Source organism: Chiloscyllium punctatum, chromosome 7, assembly GCF_047496795.1.
Source record: "Chiloscyllium punctatum isolate Juve2018m chromosome 7, sChiPun1.3, whole genome shotgun sequence".
Classification (NCBI taxonomy): Eukaryota; Metazoa; Chordata; class Chondrichthyes; order Orectolobiformes; family Hemiscylliidae; genus Chiloscyllium; species Chiloscyllium punctatum.
This window is the reverse complement of record NC_092745.1, coordinates 96,773,088-96,794,630: the sequence shown is the minus strand read 5'-3', so window position 1 is coordinate 96,794,630 and position 21,543 is coordinate 96,773,088. Positions and strand designations below refer to the sequence as shown.

The following is a 21,543-nucleotide window of genomic DNA, read 5'->3' as shown; positions in this document are numbered from 1 at the left end:
TGTGACGTAAAATCCGCCGCGCCGCAGCGCTGCGCGGTACCACAAGCAACAACTCCCAGGCGGCTCTGCGCAGTGCGCCGTGGCGTCATACGATCTGACGTTCTTTTAAATCTCGGGGAGCCGCTGTGGTGAGTCAATGTTTGGTGTTTGACATTGACTGGACCTAACGGTAGATTGGCTGCAGGGAGGAGCTTTCTGCAACAACTTTACGGAACGGATCCCAATATAGTGATTGTTCCTTGTTAAATGTAAACCGACCGGGTGTTTCCAGTCAAATATGGCGACACCCCAGCGAGTGAAGGTTAAAGGCCTTTATGATTAAACCCTTCCTAGTTCTACATAGTTTGATGTGATTGTTCCTCCTGCAAAGTGTCTTTAATGTAGACCAGTTTCCTGACAGTGCCGTTGTGTTGATGGGCTAATATCCAAACCGACCATTTGCGATAACGAGACCTGCATTCGCTACCTTTAAGGTACCTCTTGGTGTTTCTGTTTCTCTTCCTCCTCTCATTCAAGTCGCCTCCTCCTGTTTAGCATAGATTTTCACGCGAATACCAGACCTGTCTTGCCAACTCTGTGGTCAGGCAACTCTGAAATAAGTCACAACTTCCTCGGATACTGCCTGACCTGTGCTTTTCCAGCACCACTCTAATTTAAAATATAAAATGCGGTCCAATTCTAGTGTGGGGGTGGCTTTGCAGGAGCAAAGTGATAATGGGTGTACGTGTGCACAGATCATTAAAACTGGTATTCCAGCTCTGGGGAAGGGTCACTCGACCCGAAATGTTAACTCTGATTTCTGTCGACAGGTGCTGCCAGATCTGAGATTTTCCAGCAATTTCTAATTTTGTCTTTGAATGTGGCAGGATAGTTAGAGAGAACAGTAAGTAAACCATGTGGTATCTTCAGCTTTGTTAATGGGGACATGACACTTGGCAGACCTTAGCTGAACTATTGTGATCATTAGTGGGTGTCACATTATAAGAAGGATGTGAACTCATTGGAGACAGTGCCACAGTGCGTTTCAAGAATGATTCCATGGATGAAGAACTTCAATTATTGAAGTTGTCCTTGGAATGAAGAAGCATATCTGATAGAGGTTTTCATAATCATGAATGGTCTGGATAGAGTAGCTTAAGCGAAACTGTTCCTGCTTGTGAAAGGAGCAAGAGCGCATTGATTTAAAGTATCCTGAAAAAGAAGCAAGGCTGAAGTGAGGAAAGACTTTTGGGTATGGAATGGACTGCCTGGAAGTATGGTGGAGGCACGTTTAACTAAGCCCAGAAGGCATTGGATGAATATTTGTATAAAAATAATATACAAGGGTATGGAACAAAAAACAGCAGATTGGACTTGGGTAATCATGTACATTTAACAATTGGGTACAAGCACAATGGGCCAAAGGCCTCCTCCATGCCATAACACTTCTGTGATTCTATGGCAGAGATAGAAGCATTGCCTTTTAAATTGAATGGCCTGTGGTGCAAGGAGCATATGTAAGTAAACACGGTAGAGCTGCTGGCTGAAGCAGAATATGGGTAGATGCATTTGGAATAAATTAGTATATTAGAAACTGGATAACTTAAAGCCATCAAAGGTACCACTTAAGTAATTGCATCTGAAAGTGTCAATAGCATGGATTTGGGATTTTAGAAGCTGTTTTAGAGTAAATCTCAAACAAAAGTTGAAGAGATGGCAGTGAGTATTTAACTTGTGCTGCAATGGCTGTACAAAATTTGTTGGCTGTGAATGGTTGGTCAGAGGAGTGCGATGGTGCTGCTCCTTTAACAAGGTTATGGTGTCCTTGGCATTTTTTTTGAGAGGTTGTAAAAGACACAGATTCCGAAAAGTCTAAGTTGAAGAGTTTTAAGATTAGTTTGATTATAGCTGATAGATATGGTCTCAGGCAATGGGCTTTCAAGTTTTTGCGGAAAAAAAACACTTGTACAATGAAAGGGAAGTGGTCAGTTCTCTCAGCTCAGCTTTTCTCTGGCTTGGTTTGGTTTCAGTGCAGTAGTGTTTTGAAGCTGCTGAGAAGCAGGTCTATGCTGACCCTCTCTCCCTGACAGCTCTTCTGTAAGACCCTGTGTTTGATTTTACCTTTTGTGCCGAGGGATGTTTATGGGGATTGTTGCAAGTATTGGAACAGCGTTAAGTTGGGATGATCTGTTGGATTTTCAGATAGGTTTACGTTATTTAGTATTCCATTCTCTTTTGTTTGTATTTCATTTGATAATCTTGTAAATAAATTCTGTTTTGTTTAAAACTACATGGTTTGACCAACGGCATCCCTTTTGGAATATCTGCGTTTCACCTGCTTAAAACAACTAGCAAAGTTAAGGTCTGGGCTACTTTCTTGAAATGTTTTGAGGGAGTCTGGCCTGGTCCATAAAAGAAGGAAAAGGAGGCAACTGTTAAATATTAAGACTTTTCATTCAAGTGATCAAGGCTCGGTCTTAGTTGCAATTTGAAATCATACAGCATTTTGACAGGATAAAATTGTTAGTGTGTTTGGAAGTCATAATGATTAAGTTGTTCTTGTAACTGGGAACATAATTAGTTTCTACTAATCCGACAGAAGACTGGGATAAATTCAAAATCCAGCAAAGGACGGCTAAAAAGATAATAAAGACAAAAAAAATTGCAAGGAACATAAAAACTGTCATTAAGAGCTCCTTTAAATATATAAAAAGGAAGAGAGAGGTCAAATGAACATAGGCCCCTTAGAAAATGAATCTGAGAAAATGGCAAAGGAGTCAAATGGATATTTTGCATCAGTCTTTGCGGTGGAAGGTACTTCAAGCATTCCGTCACAACTAAAGAATACAGGAAGGAAGGCAGTCGTCACCATCACTAAATAAATTATTTTAGACAAACTATTGGGACGAAAGGCAGATAAATCCCCTGGTCCTGAAGGCTTATATCTTAAGATCCTAAAAGAGATAGCTACAGAGATAGTGGGTGCATTGGTTGTAATTTTCCAAAAATCAAATTCTGGACAAATATCAGAGGATTGAAAAACTGCTAATATGACATCCTTATTCAAAAAGTAGGAACTATAGGTCAATTAGCTTGTAGATAAAGTATTGGAAGCAATTATTAAGGTAATAATAACAGAACTTTTGGAAGATCATAATCTAATCAGGCAGAGTTAGAATAAAAGGAAATACAGTTTTGAGGAAGTTCAGCTAGAATTGATAGAGGGTAACCATTATATGTGTTGTATTTAGACTTTCAGAATGCATTCGATGAAAGGTTAAATCATCAGATAAGAGCCCATTGTGCTGGAGGAGGTATATTGGCCTGGATAGAGAATTGGCCCATGGGCAGGAAGCAACCAGTGGGGAAAAGGGGTTCTTTTTCAGGTGGGGTGAGCTGTGACCATTGTGATCAATGCTGGGACTGTATCTGTTCACACTACATATTAATAAGTTGGATGAAGGAAGTGAATTTGCAGATGACACAAAATAGGTGTATGGGTGGGTTGTGAGAGGGATACAAACAGTTTACAGAGAGATATTGGATAAGTTAAGTGGGCAAAAAGTTGGCAAATGGAGTAGAATGTAGGAAAATGTGACACTCTTCAGTTTGGAAGAGAGCCAAAAGAACAGAATAATATTTAAATGGAGAAAATTTGCAGAAAACCGCAACACAAATGGATTTGGGGGGTACTTGTGCACAAAATACATAAAGCTAGCACACAGTTGCAGTAGATAATCAGGAAGGCTAATCAAATGTTGATCCTTTTATCAAGGGAATTGGAGTAGTATAAGAGTAGGGAAATCTTACTGCAACTGTACCAAATGCTGAGGCCATGTCTGGTCTGAGAGTTGTTTTGGCCCCTTAATTGAAGGTGAGATTTAATGTCATTGGAGGCAATTCAGGGATGGTTTGTTAAGATGATCCCCAAATTGTCGTATAAGTAAAATCTAAAACAGGTGGGACTGTACTCATTGAAGTTTAGAAGAATGAGAGATTATTGAGAATCATACAGTGTGGCGGCAGCAGGCCATTTGACACATCAGGTCCACATCAACCCTCCAAAGAGCATCCTACCCAGTGCTAATCCCCCACCCTATCACCCTACATTTCCCATGGTTAATCCATCTAGCCTGCACATCACTGATTACTATGAACAATTTATCATGGCGAATCCACCAAACCTGCATATCTTTGGACGGTGGGAGGAAACCCACACAGACATGGGAAAATGTGCAAACTGCACTCAGGCAGTTGCCTAAGGCTGGAATTGATCCCGGGTCCCTGGCGCTGTGAGGCACCAGTGCTAATCACTGAGCTACTGTTTTCCATTGAAATATAAAGGATTTTTAAGGGGTTTAATATTGAGAGGATGTTTTCCCATAAGAGGGCATAGTTTTAAAATGGTGCCTCATTATTCTGAGACTAAGATGAAGTGGAATTTCCTTTGAGGTTGAGTGTCTTTCAAACTCCTTGCCACAGACAGCTTTGTATATTTAAGACTGAGAGAAAGCAATCAGTAGAGAAACCAAGGGTTGTGGGCAAAGAAAAGAAAACCGGATGTGGGGAGTGTCAGATCAGCCATGATCCTATTGAATGGTCAAGCTGGCTCAAGGGGCCAAATGACCTCCACCTGTTGCTCGCTCTTATGGTCGAAATATGTGGCAGCTCTGCCACTAAATAAGTGGATGTCCAGTATCCAATCTAAACAAACCACCCCCCCACCCCTCCCCCCATTTTCAAGTTTAAAGAGCTTAAGTAAAAATCTAGCAAACGTAACTTGTTTCTTTTCAAGTGTCTGTTCTTCACCTGTTTATCTGACATTCAGTATTGGATGAGCCACAATGTCCTGCATATTAGTAAGAGAGAAGCAATTGTCATTGGCCCCATCACCAGCTCTATACTCCCTTGCCATTGATTCCATATCTCATCCTGGTTGTTGAAATATATTAGGTGGAATTTCAAGTTCAGCACTGCATTTGATCCAGATCTGAGATATTGCTACTTTCACTTATGTAACATCACACAATCCTTCTCATGCCTGACCTCTATTGGTCTCTGGCTCTCTCAAAGCATCAAATTTAAATTTCCTTTTTGAAACCCTTAATGAAGTTGACCCTCCATTTCTTTGTGATCTTCTCCAGTCCTGTAATTCTTTCAACTTGCTTGGATATGCATTCCTCGTTCCTTTCACGCCGTAATGTTGACCATGCTGGCAGGTGTCTCGGCTGTCTGGCATTCCCTCCCTTTGTGTTTCCATTTCCTTTTTTCTTTAAGTCTCCTCTTTAAGAACTGCCTCTTTGACAAAGCTTTCAGTCACTTTCCTAATGTTTCCTTCTTTGGCTAGTGTGCATTCTTATCTGATTATGTTTCTATGTTACAGTTACTGCACAAGTAAATTATTGTTTTGGCAAATATTTATATACTTGTGCAACTCCATTTAAAAACAAATAAAATTGATTTTTTTTCAAAATTCATGAAACATTCACCATATTATTTCACGATTTGAAACAAAAGCAAATTAATTAAAAAATGAAGCCTTTTGATTTTTAAGCTGCCTGGTCATGTCTTTGAAGTTGCTGTTGACATAAACTGTGTTTACATTCCTGTAACAGAACATGAACTGGGACACTCAACTAAATTCCATATTGAATGATACTGATTGCAATGTTGAAAAAATTAAGGTAAGTGTGTTATTCTGTTGAACTGTATGTTTTTCTTCCTTTTAGTTTATACTTTTCAACTGTGTGGATGAATGAGAGGATCTTGTGTTACAAACTCTCAAAATGTAGTCCAAGTTCAAAGTTCTTTCCAAGCCATTTTTAAACAAAATACAAGTTAAATTTTGGATTATATAAGTACCTGTGTTGTAAACAGTAGCACATTAATTTGTGACTTTCCTTTGCCAGTAATTGCTTTTCACTATTTGAAGATTGACAATTTAAGTTCAATCTACAGTTTTGGATATAGCATTATAGATGTAATATTGACTGAAGTAAATCTCCAATATAGAATCACGAGAGGAGATCCAGGGAAGAGATAATGTAAGATTAAAATGAATATATTTCAGGAAGAATACTGTTCAACCTATTCCATTGAATGTTTGAAAAAGTCAACCGATGCCCATGTGGCAGCTAATTGTTAAACAGGCTCAGTGTTTTTGTCTCAACTACTCTACTATGAGATACATTGCAGGTGTTGGTGGTTTTGTGAGATAACTGACACATTTTTTAAAAAAGATTGAGTATCACTGGCAGTATTAATTGTCCTTGAGAAGGTGGTGGTCTTAGAAATGGATTTCAGGATTTTGACCCAATAGTAATATAAGCTACAGTTCTGAGTCAAAATGGTGAAATTTGGAAGGGATTTGTCCTTCTAGATGCAGAGATCATTAGTTTGAAAGGTACTGTCAAGGTGTTGTAGCAGGTTGTTGCAGAGAAGCTTGTAGATGGTACACCCATTTGCCCCAATGTGTAGCAGTGATAAATGGAATGCCAGTCAAGCTTTATTTTGTATGTGTGTATAAATGTTGTTCCAGCTACACTCCTCTAAAAAATAGAAAGTGGACACGCTTTGGGAGATGGATTGCTCACTGCAGAATTCCCTGCTCTTTCTGCCACAGTATTTATTGCATGAATACAGGCAAAGTAGTGTGGATGCTGGAAATCTGAAATAAAAACAGAGAATTCTGGAGAAACGCAGGAGATCTGCAGAGAGAGAAAGAGTTAACATTTCAGATCCAGTATGGCTCTTTTTCAAAACTGAAAGGGGTTGATAAATGGTGATGTTTTATGTTTAACAAATACTTTTACTTTTTGTAATAGATACAACTCCGACCAGTGGAGAGTTTTCTTCCAGTTTCTCATTGACTTTAGTCTTGCTAGAGCTGCATGACACTGGGTGAAATGACAATGGAAAGTATAACTGGACAAACTGTATAATGGACAGCCACTCCATCACTAACCATACTCTGCCCAGCAACAAAAGTGAAAATATCTTTGTGTAGGATGGTGCTGGGAATGGAAGGTTTGTGTTTAAAAATAGGATGGAACTTTTTTTCACTGGAGCATGGGAGGTTGAGGGGTGACTATATAGAAGTTTATAAAATCATGAAGGCTATAGATAGAGTGAAGAGAAAAATCTTTTCCCTATGGTGGGGGAGTTCAAAACTAAAGGATTTTTCTAAGGTGTGAGGAGAAAGTTTTAAAAAGGACATGAGGAGCAGCTTTTTTTTTACAGTGGTCTGTGTATGGAATGAACTGCCAGTAGAAGTGGTGGTTGCTGGTACAGTCCCAACATTTAAAAGACATTTGATAAGTTCATGAATATTAAAAGCTTGGAGGGATGTGGGCCAAAAGCCATATGTGAGACTAGTTTAGTTTGGGAACATGGTTGGTATGGACCAGTTGGACCGAAGGGTCTGTTTCTGCACCGTATGACTGTGAACAAGAACATTGTCATCTCAAAAACCACCTTTTTCATTATCATGCACAATCTATAGATTCCTTCATTCTGTTATGAAGTTGAAGACGTGTACTGCATCTTTGAGGCAGAATGCTGTTTTGAACTGAGAGATTACAAGCACCTGTGTATATGACTAGATGGCAGTCCCAGCGTATGGGAAAATTGAAAATATGTAATATTTGGCAATGAAATGGATACTTGAATTGACTGCTGTTTTGACAACAATTCAAATTTAAATTATGCCCTGGGATACTAAAATGCAATCGAGTTTGAATTTGTTATTTTGTCAACATTGAACCAATGTCAGGGATATAAAAATGCGGACTTTTGAAAATTGAAGAGTGAGCAGCTGCCATAGAGATAAAAACACATGGAGATCTTGCTCTCCAACAAATTAGGAAACACTCTATCAAATGTATCTTTTCATATGAAACATACTCGTAGTAAAAAGAAAGAAGACGACCCAGAGAATTCAGCAGTTGGACGAGTGAAGTCACAGAAGACGACAGTGACTGTGGTTTTGAAATTAATTTGATGTAAGTTTGAATAAGTGTCTTATTGGAACAGCAAATTGTTATAGAGTTGGAGTCAGGTAATAAACAGTTAAGAGAAAAGGGAGCTTAGAGTTGTGAATAGTGTTATTTAATGTTCACTTTGAGTTAAAAAATAAATCGATATTATTTTCTTTAAATAGTGGTACGTGGGAGTTCTCTGTCGCTCATATTTTAAGATTATTAGGCGAGGTGAGCTTTTCTGGGTGTTTGGTTTAATCAACAGAGGGGTTCACCCCTGTGTCATAACAATTCAGTTATCACCTTTTGAGGATGAAAGTCTCAGGTCCTGCCTGCACTCTAATGCGAGGAATAAGCCTTGTTCTTTTATGTCAGGTTACTGTACTTGCCTACTAGAAACCACTAAATACATTAGAAAAATGGCTGTGTCCATTCAAGTGTAAAGTAATTTTTATTAATTTGGTAAGTTTTAACTGTAGACAAATGCCTTCTTTGACAGTGAAAACTGACTTTTACAAATGAGCCTCATTTCTTTAAAATTTAAAAGATTTTAATTATCTTCATGAAGATGTAAAAATAGACTTGTTTCCTTTTCTCTATACACCTGCTTTATCATTGTTTTCAATTTTACTTCTTATACATTAAATTGAATATTCTAATGAATGCTTCCTGTTTCAAATTTTGTCTACCTCAGTAAAAATCCTTCAGTCTAATAGGGTGAAGAGGCCCCACTTTGCTTTGTGTTCACACAGATTTCAGAACTCAGTTGAGAATACTTCATTATATCAGACTCCACATATATAAACATACATAGAAAAATATAAAATTTTTAAAAATCTAAACTAGCTATTTAACTAACTCAATAAATAACCAACAACAAACAAATACATAGTAATAACTCAGCCCAGCCAAACAAAACGCTCATACACTCACAGTTCCTCCTCCCTGGATATTAGACTCCTGAAACACAATTGTTATGGTTATATAAAAGCCCTTGTTAGTGTGGCAGATAAGTCTGTGTCCAGGTATTCCAAAAAGGCTGCCATGACTTGTAAAAATTCTCAGATTTATGGTGTACCATATCTGTGAGAAAATCCAGGAGAATATGCTCCATAACAATCTTCCGCCAACCCGACAGGCCTGGGGAATTTTTGGATATCCAACTTAGCAAGATATTCTTTCTTGCACAGAATGTGAGAATATTGAAAAGCTTTTTTTCTTATGCACGTCTGCAGGAAATACAGTGGGTAGGCCCAAAAGGAGAGAGATGGGGTCCTTCTCCACCCTTACACCCAAAATCTTTTCCATTGCTTGAAGCCTATCGCAAGACCGAAGACAATGGGTATGAGTGCCCGTGCAGAGCTTGCATTTGGGACATGCTTGCACTTGGGACATGAAGATACCCCTGGTTTAACTTTTGACAAACGGTCTGGAGCCAAGTGGACCCTATGGAGAATCTTCAACTGTAAAGCATGCTCCTATTGCAAATTGATATCTTCCTTACATTCTCCCAAATATCCTCCCATGCCTCTGAGGAAGCTTCAACACCCAACTCTCTTTCCCACATCTTGCAGAGTTGATCAGACTCATCTGAGGTGGCACCCCCCCAATTGATGATATAAAGTACTGACAGAGAGTATACTCTTAGCCCTTAGCACCCCCCCTCCCTCAGATTTGAGGGAATCAGTCAAACGTATGGTCTTTTTTTGAATAAATTCCCTAACTTGGAAAAAAAACAAAAGGCATCTCTATTAGATAACTTGTACTTCTGTACTAACTGATTGATTGAAGGACATCATTACGTCTCCCTCAAATAAATCACCCATGCAAGACAGACCCCCAGCTGCCCAACATTTAAATCCTAAATCGATCAGACCCGGTTGAAAACCCGGCATATCCACTAAAGGTGTAAACAAAGCTGTTTTGCCAATATTGCTTTCCCTCTGCCAAATTGTCCTCCATGCTTTAACAGTATTGACGACTATTGGGTTATGGCAACATTCCCTAACTGTCCTCATCTTGTCCAAAAAAGGCAAACTGGTAAGGGGGCACCTTGCCTGGGAGGCTTCGATATCTAGCCATGTTGAAAGAGGATCCCCACAAACCCAATCACTCACGTAGGATAAAAGCGAGCTTAACTGGTAATTTGTAATGTCTGGAAGGTCCACTCCCCTCAATCTGTGAGGCAACTGCAGTTTGGCTAATTTAATGAGGGGCCGGTTACAATGTCAAATAAAGGAGCTGAACCAGTAGTTCAGTCTCCTGAGTGTTTGTTTGTTGAAAATCAGGGGGAGCATCCGTATAGGGTATAGCAAACGAGGAAGAATATTCATCTTAAGCGCTATCCGACCAACCACGAGACTGGAAGTGTCTCCCATCTTTGAAGATCTTGTTTAATTTTTCCAAATAATTGAGTAAAATTGACTTTAAATGGCCAATCCAGAACTGGAGTAATGAATATGCCCAAGTAGACAAAAACCCCCTGTGACCACCAAAATGGGAATCTATAGTCGCACTCAAGAGCCAACTCCTTTGTAAGACCACCCATAGGCATAGCCTCTGATTTAGCAAAATTAATCTTATACCCTGAAAAAACACCAAACACATGAATGCATTGTATCAGGCAAGGCACTGAAACTGCTGGATTTGTCAAAATAAATTAGGACATTGTCTGCATACAATGAGATCTTATGTAATTTTGATCCCACTTCTGGAGCTGATACATTGGGATCCCCACAAATGGCATCCACCAATGGTTCAATCACCAACGTAAAAATCAATGGTGAAAGGGGGCAGTCCTGCTGGCTGCTTCAAAAAATATTAAAATTGCTTGATCGTACCCCATTGGTGATGACCGCCACGACAGGTACACCGTAGAGAACCTTTTATCCATCTCATGAAGATTTCGCCCAAATCAAACCGCTCGAGAGTACAGAAAAAGTACGGCCACTCAACTCTGTCAAATGCCTTCACTGCATCTAAAGAAATCACCAATCGCAGTATTGACTGCTATTGTCATGCTTGAATTACGTTAAGCAGCTTCCTAACATTATTGGAGGATCTGCGACCCTTTATGAAGCCCGCCTGATCCTCTTTAATAATAAAGGTAATACAGTCTCCAGCTATAATGCAAGAGAGGACTTTAAAGTCCACATTTAAGAGCACAGTCTTCCGGCTCCTTCCCTTTTTTAAGGATAAGTGAAATATTGGACTCTCTCAGAGATGGTGGGAGACAAACATGAATGTATGAATCATTTAACATATTCAGCATCGGACCTGACAGTGTACTTATAAATTCCTTATAGGATTCATTGGGAAATCCATCAGGACTGGGCGTCTTTCCACTCTGGAGCTGCCTCACAGCTTCCTGCACTTCTTGCTCTGATAATGGGGCACTGTTGTTCGGGAGTCACACCTGGGAGCTTCAGATCTCTTTTAAAAAAAGGATTCCATTTTGGCCTGCCCTTCCTTACAACTCTCAGATTGGTATAACTTAGAGTAAAATCTCTGGAATGCCACATTAATCTTTTTAGAATCACATATTAGGTTCCCAGACCCCTCCCTAATCACCGTAATGGTTGTGGGGCACTCCTGTTTCTGGCAAGGTATGCTAAATATTTGCTTGGCTTGTCACCATGCTCGTATAACCTTTGCTTTGCAAAAGCCAGCTCCTTCTTTGCGTCTGCGTGAGCACGGAATTTAGTGCAGACTGCAGCACTGTAATCCTCTGTAGTTTGACCAACGAGGGACTGTCAAAGTAGGCCTTCTCAGCTGCCTTCAACCGTGCTTCAAGGAGATGTTGCTGCTCACCCTCCTGCTGCTTCCTACTGGTGGAATATGAAATAACTAACCCCCTATCATAGGCTTTGGCAGTTTCCCAGAGAACGGATGAGCTATCAACTGAGCCTATGCTGATGTCTAGGAATGCCCGAAATTCCCTAGAGAAATACTCCACAAACTTACTATCCCATGAGAATAAAGGGATCCATTTGCCAGTACCTTGAACCCACTGTAACGTCCTTAATCTTAACCATAAGGTACACTGGAGCATGATCAGAGATGGTAGTGTTACCAAACGTACAAGATGCCACCACATCCAGAGTTACCGCAGGGGCCAGAAAAAAATCAATCCTCGTGTGACATCTGTGCGGATTGGAGAAAAACGTGAACTCCCTACCTGTAGGTGGCAATGCCTCTAGACATCCACCAATCCTAATTCTCCTCACAGACCCACTAACTGTTTAGTTTGTACAGAGGGTATTGAGGGACCTTTGGGCAACCTGTATACTGGGGGGTCCATGAGACAGTTAAAATCTCCCCCTATAATGATGTGCCGGGACTCGAGACTTATCAGTTTAGAAAAAGCATCTACCAAAAATTTAACGGGATGAGCTGGGGTCAATAAGCATTTAAAACATAGTGTTCTTCCCCATTTATCAAGGCTTTAAGAATTACAAACCTCCCGTATGTGTCTTTAGCACATTCTAACAATTTAAATGGGAGATTTTTCCTAACCAATATAACTATTCCCCTACTTCTGGTATTAAATGATGAAAAATAAACCCGGTCAAAGTCATTCTGCTGTAATTTCAGATGCTCCTTATCATCCAAATGTGTCTCCTGTAACAAAGCATTATCCACCTTTTTAAGACTCAAGAGTACCTTCTTCCTCTTAATTGGTGAGTGACTTCCTTTGATATTCCAGGTACACCATTTAATCAAATCATTAGCCATCATCTTTTGCAATTACATTTAAATTCCAGAGAGGAGGAACCCGAACCACAAACTGCTGAGCCTTAGTGTCACATGATCCACCAAATAGAAAAACTATATAAGCTAAAACCACTACATTTAACAAACCTACAAAATTATTAAAAATAAAAAACAAAAACCAGAAAACAAACCAACATATAACGCACCAACAGTGCTGAGTAGGGGAACTCAACCCCTGCCCAGAGGGGGCAACTACCCATCCCAAGCTGCCCATAAGTAGGCATCTAACCATCTCAACCACCTTCGCTTCTCCCAGCTAGAGCTGCACCGCAAACACAAGCTGAAAATAATAAACACCCCATAGAATATCGATATGAATAAAAAAAATTCTTATTAAAAAACACGGGGGAAATAAAAACATCACCTATCCTTTAGTATATCCTAACTTAGAAGTTGAAAATGTATATCTTAATCACTGCCAGACATAATTTAAACCAAATTATCAATAGAGGAAAAAAAAAGAAAAATAAAGCTCCAGCTGGACTTTCTCCATGTCTTTTACAGAATGATAAACACATACCCAAAGAACACTTTATACATACTACAATTGTTCAAATTAGCTTAGTTTGTTCACAAAGTCTCTTGCCTTCTCCGATGTGTCAAAGAAATGCAAGGATCCATCTAAGGTGATCCGAAGCACTGCCGCATTTCTCAGAGAGTACTGAATCCCAAGCTTCCTTGGTCTTCTCTTGACACCATTGTAAGATTTTCATTTCTGGATCACTGCCGCTGAAAAGACTTGAAAAAACATGATCTTCGAGCCATCTTAAATTAGGGCCTTCAGATTCTTCCCCTGGAGTCTGGAAGCCTCCGTGACTCTCTCCTTATCCCGGGAATGATAGGGTTGGAATATAAAAGCAGAGATGTACTACTAAGACTTTATAAAGCTCTGGTTAGGCCCCATTTGGAGTACTGTGTCCAGTTTTGGTCCCCACACCTCAGGAAGGACATACTGGCACTGGAACATGTCCAGCGGAGATTCACACGGATGATCCCTGGAATGACAGGTCTAGCATATGAGGAACGGCTGAGGATACTGGGATTGTATTCGTTGGAGTTTAGAAGATTAAGGGGAGACTTAATAGAGACGTACAAAATAATACATGGCTTGGAAAAGGTGGATGCTAGGCAATTGTTTCAGTTAGACGAGGAGACTAGGACCCGTGGACACAGCCTTAGAATTAGAGGGGGTCATTTCAGAACAGAAATGCGGAGACATTTCTTCAGCCAGAGAGTGGTGGGCCTGTGGAATTCATTGCCACGGAGTGCAGTGGAAGCCGGGACGCTAAATGTCTTCAAGGCCGAGATTGATAGATTCTTGTTGTCTAGAGGAATTAAGGGCTACGGGGAGAACGCTGGTAAGTGGAGCTGAAATGCGCATCAGCCATGATTGAATGGCGGAGTGGACTCGATGGGCCGAATGGCCTTACTTCCACTCCTATGTCTTCTGGTCTTATGGTCTTATGATGGAACCACACCAGGAGAGGACGACGATGTTGACCCAGACCCAATCTCCACGCTGCGACCCTGTGAGCCCTCTCTATCTTCAGTGCTCTCATGCCAGCCTCAAAATCAAGGAATTTCGGAAGCCAATCTTCAACAAATTCCGCAGGCCACTCACTTTCCTTACCCTCAGGCAGACCAATAATCCAAATGTTTTTTCTCCTACCCCTGTTTTCAAGATCATCCACTTGGTCACGCAAATTACGAATCTGCGTCTTCAGGGCTTGGATCTCATCCTTGAATGGGCATCAGCTTTCACTACTGTGACCCTGTGCTCCACCTCACCTATCCTCTTCTCCAGGTCTCCCAGCTGCTGCTCATGCTTCTGCAGCATGAGAGAGACTGGAGCCAGCTTTTCTTCAATCTGTTTCCCCAACATCTCACGAGATTTCGAGAACTGGTTAACAAGTTCCTGGAGAATAATCGGATCCGAGGCTGCTGTAGACTGAGCTGCAGACCCGGCTTCAGATGCTTCTCCTCCCTTTTTCGGCATTTCTGGACGGCTGAAAATACAGGTGTTAATTTTCAGACATTTCTTGGGACTCCACAATCTTTCTGGAGTCCCAAGAAATCCTGATCGCCTGGGTTGGGTGGGTTAAAGGACTGTCCTTCTCCTGCTGCGATGTGAACCTCTGCAGTGTGATCGTCTCAGATCGCCGCCATCTTAGATCCCCTGGTAGCTGCAATCTTAAAGAATAGTGAGCACTGCTCTTTTGACTACTGACTGAAAAATCCATGTTTATGCTATTTGAAATGTTATTACTGTTGAATATTTATAAACTGTACTGACAATTAATGTGAATACTTTTCTTTCTTTACAGAAAAGATTGAACACAACAGGTTATTATGCAAAAGGTACTGCTTTAATGTAATAGCTGAATGTTTATTTGTGATTTAAATCTAAATACTCTTTCCTAATCTTACAGTTTCAATTTTTTCCCATTCTAAGCTATATCATTATAAATCAAAACTCTGACTTTCTCATGAGTATTTTCTGCATAGAACAAAGCATATGTGTGCTGACAAGAAGACATTTTCTTTCTTATTCTGTGGAGAAAGTTGCACAAAGTAGAATATTATGCCATCTGAGAGAAATAAGTGATTCATTTGGTGTAATCATCTTTAAAAAATGATAAACATGGCAAAATTCCTGATCCTGTTCCAGGATTTCCAGTTTTCAGATTTGCTGTTTAAGAGTTTCTACAAGATGGCTTTTTGGAGCAGCTTGTAGTGGAGCCCACTCGGGAACAGGCAATACTGGATTTAGTGTTGTGCAATGAGGCAGACTTGATAAGGGAGCTTCAGGTAAAGAAACCCTTGGGAGGCAGTGATCATAATATTATTGAATTTGCTCTGCTATTTGAGAAGGAGAAGATAGACTCAGAGGATGCGGTATTATAGCTGAATAAAGGCAACTACAGAGGCATGAGGGAAGAGCTGGGTAGAATTGACTGGGAGAGGAGCCTAGCAGGAAAGACAGTGGAGCTGAGTATGGTGGTCATCATCAAGGAAAAGATGCTATAAAAGCTGAATGGCTTGAAAGTGAATGGATCAGATGGACTACACCCCAGAGTTCTAAGAGAGATAGCTCAAGAGATAGTGAAGGTATTAGTGGTGATCTTTTAGAAATTGCTAGAATCAGGAAGGGTCCCAGAAAGATTAGAAAATTGCCAATGTGACACCTCTGTTTAAACAGGAAGTACAGCAAAAGAGGTCAAACTCTAGTCCAATTTACCCTAACCTCGGTCGTAGGTAAGATCCTGGAATCCGTTGTTAAGGATATGGTAAAATTGGGCAAAAACAGCATGGTTTCATCAAGGGGAATTCAGGCCTGAGAAATCTTCTAGAATTCTTTGAGGAAGTAATGAGTAGGTTATACCAAGAAGAGCTGACGGATGTTACCTACCTGGACTTCAAGAAGGCCTTTGACAAGGTGCCGCACAGGAGACTGCAGAGTAAGATAATGGCCCATGATATTAGAGGCAAGGTGCTAGCATGGATAGAAGCTTGGCTGTCTAGCTGAAAGCAGAGAGTGAGAATAAAAGGGTTCTTCTCAGGATGGTAGCTAGTGGTGTTCTGCAAGGGCCAGTGTTGGGACCATAACTTTTCACTTTATACGTTATTGATCTAGATGAGGGAACTGAGGGCATTCTGGCCAGGTTTGCAGATGATGCAAAGATAGGTGGAGGGGCAGGTAGCATTGAGGAGACAGGCCGGCTGCAGAAGGATTTGGACAGTTGTGGGCAAAGAAGTGGCAGATGGAATACAACATGGGAAAATGTGAGGTCATGCACTTTGGTACAAACAATAGGGGATGAACTATTTTCCAAATGGGGAGAAAATTCAGAAGTCTGCAGTGCAAAGAGACTGGGAGTTCTAGTCCAGGATATTCTCATTGCAGATTGAGTCAATAGTTAGGAAGGGAAATGCAATGATAGCATTTATTTTGAGAGGACTTGAATATAAAAGCAGGGATGTACTTCTGAGGCTCTATAAGGCTCTGGTCAGACACATTTGGAGTATTGTGCGCAGTTTTGGGCCCCATACCACAGGAAGGATGTACTGGCTCTGATGCATGTTCAGAGGACGGTCATGAGAATGGTCCCAGGAATGAAAACCTTAACATATGAAGAACATTTGAGAACTCTGGGTCTATACTCGATAGAGTTTAGAAAGATGAGAGGAGATCTACTTGAAACATACAGAACATTGAATAGCCTGAACAGAGTAGATGTTAGGAAGATGTTTCCATTGGTAGGAGAGATCATAGGACATAGCCTTAGAGTAAAGGGAAGATCTTTTAGAACAGAGATAAGGAGAAACGTCTTCAGCCAGAGACTGTTGGATCTATGGAATTCATTGCCAGAGAAAGCTGTGGAGTCTAGGTCATTGAGTATATTTAAGACTGAGATAGATAGATAGGCGCTTGAGTATCAAGAAGATCAAGGGTTATGGGAAGAAGGCAGGAGAATGGGGTTGAGAAACTTATCAGCCATGATTGAATGGTGGAGCAGACTCAAAGGACTGAATGGCCTAATTTCTGCTCCTGGGTCTTATGGTGTAGGCTGGTCGAGTTCACAAACCATGCTGTTTTCCAAACATTGCAGGGATATGCATGGCTTACTTGTCTTCAATTTTCTGTAATCACCAAAATATGCAGCTCTCTCAGCTGCTTAGTTTTATTATTTTATGTCTTTTTTTTGATTTCTTGTAGTTGGCTCAATTGATAAAATGGAACATGTTCGGTTCAGTGATCCTATATCAGTTGCAACAGAACCCTCTTCCTATTCAGATATGTTAAGCTATAAATTACCTAAAGAAGAATTAATGGGTATCTACAGACAGCTCCAATCCCAAGGAAAGGTAAGTATGAAAAAAAAATGTAAAGACACATTTTATATTGTGCATGAATTCTATTTTCTTTCTTGTCTGGAGTCGAAAAATATGGTCTTGTGATGTAGTAGTAGTAATGGCCCTGCCTTAGGCAAGAAGGTTAAAGTCCCACATCAAGATGGCCACAAAGGTGTCATAAAATGCCCAAACAGGTTGGTAATTTGCAAGTTTTGAGAAGATTTGTAGCTCAGGTTGAAGTTCTAGATGTAATTTTGCTCGCTGAGCTGGAAGGTTCATTTTCAGACGTGTCGTCACCATACTAGGTAACATCAGTGAGTTTTTAGCGATTTTAAACCAGACATTACATTGAGAAAGCTAATGCACTACTTGCACATACTGACACTTCCCAACAGGTGGCGATAGACCCAATCCCACAATTAGAGAACCGAATCTCAACTGAATCAAAAAACTTCAGAAATCTGGACAACTAAATAAGACAGAGGTAAAAACAATAACTGCAGATGCTGGAAAGCAAATACTGGATTGGTGGTGCTGGAAGAGCACAGCAGTTCAGGCAGCATCCAACTAAATAAGACAGACTTCCAAAAAAGGAAACCAGACATATCCAACACACCACGTTTCCACAGATTCCCCAAAATTCACATACCAGGAGCCCCCCCGTCAGAGCCATAGTCTCGCTACTTGGAACACCAACGTACAGCTTAGCCAAGGAGCTACACTAAAGACTAAAACACTTAGTAGAAGACTCGGACCACTCCATTCATTCCACCCAAGTATTCCTGAACACCATCAAAGACCTCAAGATAGAAGACGATCTTTGACATAACAGCCCTGTTCACATCCATCAATATCAACCTGGCCAAGGAAACAGTGATTACACTATTAGGAGAACCAAAGACACATACACCAAACACCACCAACTTCTTCAGCAAGGACAACATCATCAAGCTAGTGGACCTATGCTTTACCACTCACTTCACTTTCAATAACAAAACCTACAGACAAGCCAACAGAACACCCATGGGATCTCTGATATCAGGATTCTTAGCAGAGGCACTAATGCAGAGACTCGAACAAAAAGCTCTGCCAACTGTCCAACCCAAACTGGGTCTGATACGTGGATGACATGTTTGTTATCACTAAACGAAACAAATTAGAGGAAACCTTCAAGGCCATCAATAATATTCCTTATTGGCATAAAATTCACTAAAGAGATGGAAAACAACAAAAAAAACTCCATTCCTAGATGTCAGAGAAGGGCGAACAGCCAATGGGGAACTTCAAACCAGTGTCTACAGGAAAACAATACATACGGACCAAATACTGAACTACAGAAGCATTCGTCCCAACCCCCACAAATGAAGATGCATTAGAACATTTTTTCAACAAGCCAACATACATTGCGGCACAGAGGAACAATGGAGAGCAGAGGAAAATCACCTATACAGATTATTCAAAGAAAACGGGTACCAATGAACATAATCCACCGATTTCTCAGCAACAAACGCAAACAAGCAGACAAGATGCATCCAGAAACCCTAGCCACTCTTCCTTACATCAAAGACATCTCGGAAATGACTACCAGACTACTCAGACCTCTTGGAATCATGATAGCCCAAAAACCCACCAACACACTAGAACAGCAGCTAGTGAACTTGAAAGACCCTATACAGACAACATGCAAAACTTATGTCATTTACAAAATACCTTGCAAGAACTGTAACAAACACTACATTGGACAAACCCGCAGAAAACTAGCCACCAGGATACATGAACATCAACTCGCCACAAAAAGACATGACCCACTCTCACTAATATCCTTACATATGGATGGTGAATGACACCACTTTGACACATTCATCCTTGGGCAAGCAGAACAGAGACACGTATGAGATTCTTAGAAGCATGGCATTCCAACTGGTACTGTATTAACAAATACATTGACTTTGACCCCATTTACCATCCTCTGAGAAAAAGAACAGGAAATAACATCACCAACCTAAAGAAACCTAAGCACACAAATAGAAAGTGGGTCACTAACACCAGTGCTTCACCAGAGGCTCATTGATGATGTTACCTAGTATGGTGAGGAAACATCTGAAAATGGACCTTCCAGCTCAGCGAGCAAACTTGCATCCAGGTTGGTAATTTATTTAGAAAAACCTTCACTGACACATTCTTGGGATTTTGCCGAACTGTGGTAACTTGGGAATCCTTTAAAAATGATGGACGTGGCAAAATTCCAAAATTGCTGACCCTATTCCAGGATTTCCAATTTTCAGATTTTCAGGTTGGGTGAGTTCACAAGCCATCAGGCTGTACTTCAGACATTGCAGGGATAGGTATGTCCTACACGTCTTCAATTTTTCTGGAGTCAGGCCAGCTTTTTAAAGAATTATGATCCATGGCATCTTGGGTTTGTCGTTAACCATGGTCTGCAGAGAGAAATCGTTTGAGAGTTAGATTCAAAAGGTTCTCCTCATGCCCCATGATACCAGACAATGCTTCCTCACTCATCGTCCCATGGCCTTTCAATTCCCTTACCAAACTGTGGCACTTGCCCAGCTCTTTATGGCCTCTCAAGTCCCCTGTGCCAGGCTATGCCATACAAATATAATCCATATCTCTATGACAAACTGTGGCATTACCCCCTTTCCCTGTTAAATATTCATACCTCCTCGGCCAAGTTTTGGCATCAAGTCCCATAGTGTCTCATGTCTGTCCTCATGCCAAGCAATAAGATGTCCAGGTTCATTCATTTATAATACGTTCTAAACCCATGACCACAACCGTATACAAGGACAGCAGATGCATGGGGTGCACCACCCACAAGTTGCCCTCCAAGGTACACACCATCCTAGCCAGTAAGTATATCACTTCCCAACAGCATTATACCACATAGACTGAAACAATTCAAGTAGGTGGTTTACCACCATGTTCTCAAGGAAGTTTAGATATGGGAAGTAAATTCTCCTCCTGACTTGTTCGCAACCTGTAAAAGAAATAAATTCACACCGTTCAGATGAAAAGAACCCTACTAAAATCAGAGCATGTTACTTAAATGGTGACAGATTGGAAAATGTTGATATACACAGGGACTTGGGTGTCTTTCTACACCCATCACTAAAGCAAGCATGCTGATGCTGCTGCGTAGTTAGGAAGGCAAATGGTAGATATTTTTAATCAACCTGTTCAAACATATTAAAAACACCTCTGGAACAGGTAGGACTTAACTCAGGCTTGTGGTTCACCACTGCATCGCAAGAACCATTAATATGTTGGCATTCAATGCAGCAGAGTTTGAATACAGGGAGTAAGGACATCCTTCTGCAGCTGTATTAGACCTTAAGACCACAACTGGAGAATTGTGTACAATTTTGGTCTGCTCGTCTAAGCAAAGATAAACTTGACATGTTGGAATGCAGTGATGATTCGCCAGACTGATTTCGGTGATGGCAGATTTATCATATGATGAGAGATTGGGTTAATTGGGTCTGTAGTCACTAGAATTAAGAATGAGAGAGGATCTGATTGAAATATAAAATTCTGACAGGGTCAGACAGATTGGATGCAAGCATGATGGTTCCCTTGGTTAGGTTACAGAATAAGGAATCACAATCTCCGGCCAGAGCTGACTATTTCACACTGAGATGCAGACAGGTTTCTTCACTTGAGGGTGATAAATTTGTGGAATTCTCTAAAGCAGAAGGTTGTGGACATCAAGTCACTGAATATGTTTAAGAAATAAATAGGTATATAGATAGAGTGCAGAGGCATGGCATAGAGCTGAAGAACCTGCCATGTTCATGTTGAGTGGTAGAGCAGATTTGGTGTTCTGGATGGTTACGCCTGTGCCTATTTTCTGTTTCCTAAAAAAAATAAAATTTAAAAAACATTTCTGAAGAAAAAGGAAGGGGATTGCTTTTACTTTTTACACGTAAATAGATGTATTAAGCAT

General features: G+C 40.6%; 1 protein-coding gene across 1 annotated transcript in view; it reads left to right on the top strand.

Moving 5' to 3' along the window:
* Positions 1-83: 83 nt before the first annotated feature.
* The window catches only part of LOC140479957 (uncharacterized), a 58,527-nt gene continuing 37,067 nt past the window's right edge, over positions 84-21,543 (top strand). The window contains exons 1-4 of the mRNA XM_072574392.1: positions 84-473; positions 5,595-5,663; positions 15,053-15,086; positions 17,446-17,594. Coding sequence (XP_072430493.1) covers positions 5,598-5,663; positions 15,053-15,086; positions 17,446-17,594 — 249 coding nt within the window. The 5' untranslated portion in view covers positions 84-473; positions 5,595-5,597. The remainder of the gene's footprint in view (positions 474-5,594; positions 5,664-15,052; positions 15,087-17,445; positions 17,595-21,543) is intronic.